General features: G+C 44.8%; 1 protein-coding gene and 1 long non-coding RNA gene across 2 annotated transcripts in view; both read right to left on the bottom strand.

Annotated features, from left to right (window-relative positions):
* Nucleotides 1-6,907, bottom strand: part of REEP5 (receptor accessory protein 5) — a 24,107-nt gene that overhangs the window by 9,121 nt on the left and 8,079 nt on the right. Inside the window, exon 3 of the mRNA XM_014453590.2 lies at nt 6,402-6,634. Coding sequence (XP_014309076.1) covers nt 6,402-6,634 — 233 coding nt within the window. The remainder of the gene's footprint in view (nt 1-6,401; nt 6,635-6,907) is intronic.
* On the bottom strand, nt 385-3,338 carry LOC111824439. Its single transcript, XR_002827523.1, has 2 exons — nt 2,058-3,338; nt 385-809 (listed from the first exon to the last, which is right to left on the bottom strand). It is a non-coding gene; the product is annotated as an uncharacterized LOC111824439 (long non-coding RNA).

The following is a 6,907-nucleotide window of genomic DNA, read 5'->3' as shown; positions in this document are numbered from 1 at the left end:
TGTGGGGTCCAGGGCATATGCCCGGGTTGTGGGCTCCATTCTCAGTGAGTCTCTCTCATCATTGATGTTTCTCTCTCTCTCCTTCTGAAATCAAACAATATACATATACATACATATATATATATATATATATATATATATATATATATATATGTTTTTTTTTTTTTTTAATAGAGCCACTTGGGAAATGGTATAACATAAAAGTTAAAAACATGGACTTTGGAGCCAGACTTCCTGGATTTAAATACCAGTTTCACCATCCACTAGTTGTTAGACCTTAACCAAATTACTTCTGTTTCCTCACCTGTAAAACGGGAATCATCACAGTACTTACACTGTAGGGCTGTCATGAGAATTAAATGAGCGATATTTGTAAAGCACTTAAACAGGGATCCACAAGTGTCTATTTAATTAAGTGCTGCACAGGTGTTCAGGAGTCATGCAAAGAGCTAATTGCTGTTACACTCTCTGTATTAAAATGGGCTGGTGAGGACACACAGAAGAGAAAGTGACACATCACTGAAGTGGGCATGAGACAGTAAAAGCATGAGCAATCATTAGATTATACATACACACCAAAACACTGGATTCTACACATATTTAATCTGTCAGCCTTGGCACTAAAATGTCCTCAATGAGCTTTCACATTCCTGTGTAGTCACTGATGGTTCCAGACCAAACTGGCCTCTGAGACCTTGGGAAACATACGCCACCTCTGTCCTGGGTCATATGGAAACGGAAGGAGTCAAACTACATGTTTGATCTCTAAGGCCCAACTCTGATAGACCCAGGAAGGTGGCAGCCTGATCCTTAAGAAAAATATAAAATGAAAAGAAGAAAATTAATGGACTTTTATTAAAATTTTAAACAAAAAGGTTGTTGAGTTGGGACAAAAAGAGCACTGCCCTCCTTTCCCTTATCTGCAGAGCAAAAATAAAAATCCTATCCTATATAATAAAACCCTAATATGCAAATTGACCAAACGGCAGAATGAGCAGCGGAACAACCAGTCGCTCTGATGCGCACTGACCACCAGGGGGGCAGATGCTCAACACAGCTCCTGCGTTGAGCGTCTGCCTCCAAGAGGGAGGTCACCAGCAGCGGAGATTGGTGAGTGCCCGCCCGCCCCCCACCTCACATCCCGCAAACCGGCAGTCAGACATCCCCTGAGGGTGCAGGTGGGGCTGAGGGACCCCCTCCCCCGCACGCATTTCGTGCACCAGGCCTCTAGTAGAAAATAAAGTCATTAGACTTTCACTCATCATTCCATCTGAACAGAAAAAGCAGGGAGAAGACCAGCACCCACATTCGAGAGCCCCTGAGGAGTTACCTCAGGTCTCAGGTAACAGACTTTGCATATGAAGGGGGAGCCCAGCACACACTCCTGAGAGGCCCCTCAGGAAGATTCTTGTTTGTACAATGCCATTAAAAGCAGGGCTGCACCAGAAACAAAAACCCACATGTTATGATTCCCTTTATATGAAACTAGAGGCCCGGTGCATGAAATTCGTGCCCTCTCGCAGTCAGGAAGCCCTCGGGGGATGTCTGACTGACACGGGCCTAAGCCACAGTAGGACATCCTTAGTGCTGTCGTGGAGGCGGGAGAGGCTCCTGTCACTGCCGCTGCGCTCGCCAACTGTGAGCCCGGCTCAGGGCTTTGTGGCTGAGCAGCACTCCCCCTGTGGGAGTGCAATGACCACCAAGGGGCAGCTTCTGCATTGAGCGTCTGCCCCCTGGTGGTCAGTGCGCAACATAGTGACCAGTTGTTCCACCGTTTGGTCGATTTGCATATTAGCCTTTTATTATATAGGATGTCCGGAATTAGGCAAATCCATAGAGACAGTTAGTAAAATGGTGGTTTCTGGGGACTGGGATGTAGGAGAAAAGGGGAGTGACTGCTAATGGGTGTGGGGTTTCCTTTTGGGGAGATGAAAATGTTTTGGAATCAGATAGTGGTGATGCTTTCAAAATTCTATGAATATACTAACCACTGAATTGTTCACTTTAAAAACTTTTCATGTGAATTATAGCTCAGCAAAAGGAGGGGGTAAATCTACCTTAATAATGGAGGTTCCTATTATTATCCAGTAGTCTACCTTCTCTTATCAGGAATAGAGGAAAGTAAGGAGATTAAGGTAATTCTGTCAACAGCTCTTGATAACGAGGCGGCTGGAATTAGATTTCATGTTGCCTATTCATGAAACATCTGGTGGCCAAAGAGTCTGGGAAAATAAAAGATTACAGACTGAAATTATGTCCACAGAAAGCGAAGGTCACCTGGAGGAAGGGAGCACCTGGTAAGGCACTGGTTGTCCTCCAGGAGCACTGGCCAGCCTTCAGCTGTGTGCCTGCTCCAACATGCCACGCCCTGACCTGGAGCCAGGTGCACCTGAGCCCACCCACTGATTTCCCAAGGCAGTGAGTCATAAGAAAAGCTAGGAAGCCAAATGAGCTTTTCCAAATGTCATTTCCGCACCCTACAGCCACTAGGCCCGGTGCTGACCATTATGCACAACCTGTGGACACCTCTATGACGGTCCAATAGGAGGAAACAGCAGGAGCAAATGCTGAAAGGTGACAGAAGAAGGGCTAGACATAGTTTGGCAGGATCATCAACTCCTTCTAGAGGTCACAGGAGTCCTCTCACGCCCTATTTAAAACCCACTCAAGGCTGCCAAAAAACATGCAAACTCCCTACAACTTGGAATAAAACCCGCAGTTCTTGTACCAGACGCGGGCCGGGCCGGTAGCACCTGCACCTCTCCAGTCCTCCCTCACTGCTCTTTCCTCTCACAGAGCTTACTGAGCGCCCGCTGCCCAGGGGCCTGGCACAGGCTGCTGCCTCTGCGCTTGGCTGGCCCCTTCTCATTCCTCAGGTCTTAACTCAAATAGGATCTCAGACAAATACTGGAGCCCTTCCTGTTATTCTCTGCCACGGCTCCCTGTTGATTTTCTTTGGGGAAAGAAAATCACTCTCTCACTACATTACTTTTTATCGTGGTTTATCCTGGTAGTCTGTTCGTTCACAGAGGGTGGAGAGCATATCCACCTTAGTGCCTGGCCTATCTAACGTGCTGCCAGTGTCTGGCTTGTGGCTGGCATTTGATTTTTGCTAAATAGATGAACTTGTATTTTTAACTATAAATCTGGCTAGGGAGCACAGGGGAAATGACAAGAGGCAAGGAGAACAGTTAAAGTGAAAGTGATCACAGACCACACATGAAGTTAACACTGATTTAGATGCTATTAATACCACCATGTTCAAGGGCTTTCTTTCTGGCAATGATACAATCACATGAGCTAAGTAATGAACAGACTTGAGTAGACGAACGGAACACGGGTTGCCTGAATGCTTACTGACTGGAGGGGGGGGGGGGGTTGGGGGGGGACGGCTACATGTTTTATTCTGTGCACATAGTCCCAGGTCTCCTTGAACCTCCCTCACAAAGCAGAGGCCAGGTGGACTTCTGGGCTATTCCCAGGGTCAGCAGGCCATTCCCTCCACCCCCGCCCCATCTTCAAGAGTAACAAGCACAGGTTACCGCTGTCACTTTTCAACAGGGATTCTCAACACTGACTGCACATTAGAATCCTAAAAATTATAAAGGATTGAGGATTTTTAAAAATCCCCAAGCTGAGGCCACACCACAGACCAATTACATCAGAATCTCTGCGGGTGGAAACCAGGCATCAGTATTTTTTAAGGCTCCTCAGGTAATTCCAATGGGCAGTCAGGGCTGAGAACCACTGTTTTAGGGAAAAGCCCAAGTACCCAGAGGCCAGTCTTTACTCAATTCCCGCATAGTCACAGAATCTTGTATTTATTTGGTAAAGAGTGGGTCTCAAAAGAAGCATCCTACGAATAAACACTAATCCAGAAATATTCATTATTTCCTGAATTTTTGCTTACACCATTAAATTTCCTTTATTCGATTTTTAATACTTTTCCAACTCTTATTAAGATATACGGCAGCCCTGACCGGTTTGGCTCAGTGGATAGAGCGTCGGCCTGCGGACTGAAGGGTCCCGGGTTCGATTCTGCCCAAGGGCATGTACCTTGGTTGCGGGCACATCCCCAGTGGGGGGTGTGCAGGAGGCAGCTGATCGATGTTTCTCTCTCATCGATGTTTCTGGCTCTCTATCCCTCTCTCTTCCTCTCTGTGAAAAATCAATAAAATATTAAAAAAAAAAAAAAGATATACGGCAAATGTCATTTTGCCTCAGAATATTGAAGTAGAAAAGAAAACAAAATGTATATACTTGGTGAATGATTCTAAAATATATAAAACTCACTTACCTGATCTACTCAGAAATATGACTGTCTCTACCATTTCACAGAATTCTTAGCAAAACTCAAAAACTACTTTAAAAAATGGCCCTGGTTAGAATCAATCCTGTCCAGGTCAAGGAGAAGCAGCATATTCACATTCTGTCCGTGCCTTCAGTCACACCCCCGTCCACACACCCACAGATCTACTTATCTGTCCCACCTACCGGAGACTTTTATCTTTCTAAAGCCCCAGCAATGATCTCATCAGACCAACAGAGAGGTTATGTTTCGCACAACATTATGTACCAAATGGCACTGATGTGGGGGAAGGGCTGGATTTTTTCCATGCTATTCAGTATTGATGAAAATCCAGATGCTTTGCTAACTCAATATAATTCAAACAGTGAGGCAGTACTAAGCGGCCACACCCGATTTGTTCTAAATGTGATGAAATCTAGAGCACAAACCTGAAAAATGCTTTAAAAGCTTTCTTTTTAAAAGAGATCCTGCAAGCAGACTACACAAACGGAAGAAAAGTAGAGTGTACAGCTGGATGATTTTGACTGTTATCGTAGGCACAGTGATATGCAAGCCATTATGAATCAGGGTTGTCTACAAACTTGCTATATACACCATATGCCAGCAGATACTGTTAATGGAAAATTGCTATTCTTGTACCTCTTTCATTGATCTGAAAGCCAAACTAGTTGTTCTGCTTTGCCTTCAGAATATTTTGGTATTCCCATAAAACCCGGGTGGTGCTGTAGCAGGTAATGCTGGAGAGGGTAAAGCTCTTCTCAAGCCGAAGACTGATGATCTCCAGATGCATACGCAAGCAGTGTCCTATATGTAGCTAGACTTTCTGGAGTGCCACTACATCTGCCAGATTAACATAGTAACTATTACTTACGTAATTTCAATTTAATTGTTCAAATCAAAACTTCTAAGACATGTTTCCTCCCTTCCAATGATAGACACAAAGGTGTAATAATGTGTTATCTGTGCCTTAGCCTCCTAGCTTCCTTTATTTTTGTCCCTGTGGTTGAGGAAAGTTGTAAAAACCCATTCAATGAAAGTAAAACCCACCAGCTTTCTTGGGAAGAGCTGCAGAGTAAAACAAAATTCATTTTTGTGAGGAATAGTTACTAGTGGAATGCATGGAAGAATGAAACTGTACAATATTTCAAAATAAACACTGTAAAGTAAAAACAACCTCAACAAATAATAACTTCAGTTCCTCATCTGCTAAGATTCATTTGTGATTTAGTTTAATTGCATACATTATTTATATAACCAAGGAGCTATATTCAGGATACATTTCATAAGGTTTGTTTTTATACCAGTATTAGGGTGTTTCCCAGTTGCCCGAAATAAGTGGCAAGCCTTTTTATTTTTTTTAAATTAAATATATTGGGGTAACACTGTTTCATAACATTATATAAGTTTCAGGTGTACAATTCTAGGGTATATTATCTGTATACTACATTGTGTGCTCACCACCCAAAGTCTAGTCTCCTTCTCTCACCATATATCTGACCCCCCCTTATCTTCATCTTCCTCCTCGCCCCTTCCCCTGTGGTAGCCACCATACTGTCGTCCATGTCTGTGAGTGTGTTTGTGCTTTCTATTTCATATCCCACATATGAGTAAAACCATGTGGTTCTTCTGGCAAGCCTTTTTAAAATCAGGAGAAAATTCTCCCAGTATCTGAATTAACATTAATTCAGACTTAAGGAAGTCCTAACTGATGGGGCTTTATTGTCTATGCACGTGAATATAAGGTGAAACACACATTAAAATGATTATCAGGGAGAAGGGATCAGCTCTCTGCACAGGTTGAGAGCTCCCACCAGCAAAGGCAAGAGGACTCTGTTGTAACACTTTCCGTGTGTGCGCCCATCACAAGGCACACATCCCGCCAGTATAATCTGATGAAATAAACATTGCGGCTCGTCATCAAGAGATCAAGCATCAAGTTAAGGCTCTGAAATGTGTAACCCTGAGCAGTCAGCGACTACCCTGTGGTGCTATGGCTGCTCTCAGGGAAACTGGGGACCCAGTAACTAGGGCAGCCCTGGAGGGGGGAAGGGGACCGAAGGGGAGGAAGGATGGTTGCAGGGGGGTCACTTACGAGACGTAGGCTGGGTAGCCGAATCCTATCAGGTTGCACAGGAGAGAGGCTCCATAGCCGAACATCAGGTACAAGGCCAACAGCCCGATGACACCTGGATTCGAGAAGAGAGAAGTGGGTTGAGTGGCAGAGAGGTACTCAAGCCCCACAGCCCCCGCCCCAACCTCTCCCCGCCTCCCGTGCCCCCCCCCGCCACCCACCCAACGAAACGCAAGTCTTGGCCGCGTAAGGCGCTGGAGAAAAACAGAAAATCTTAGTGGTCAGTTTTTAAGGAAAAACGACGATGCGAGCCAAGCGGTGGTATGCCCCACTGTCCCAGATGAGGGACTACTAGGTTGGCAGAAGATCAAAGCCGAGAAGAAAATAACGAAGACTCGCAAGGAAAGTATCTCAGTGCACGGAGAGCGCATAAGATCCTGTATCTTTAAAAATATATGAATAAAATGATTGTCAACGGAAGTCGTCTAGTGCACTAGAGCGTGGAGTATTACCTCTATGGAGTATTG

This window comes from Myotis lucifugus, unplaced genomic scaffold (assembly GCF_000147115.1).
Source record: "Myotis lucifugus unplaced genomic scaffold, Myoluc2.0 scaffold_0, whole genome shotgun sequence".
In the NCBI taxonomy this organism is placed as follows: Eukaryota; Metazoa; Chordata; class Mammalia; order Chiroptera; family Vespertilionidae; genus Myotis; species Myotis lucifugus.
Note: the sequence above shows the minus strand (reverse complement) of the source record. Positions and strands in the feature narration are given on the sequence as shown.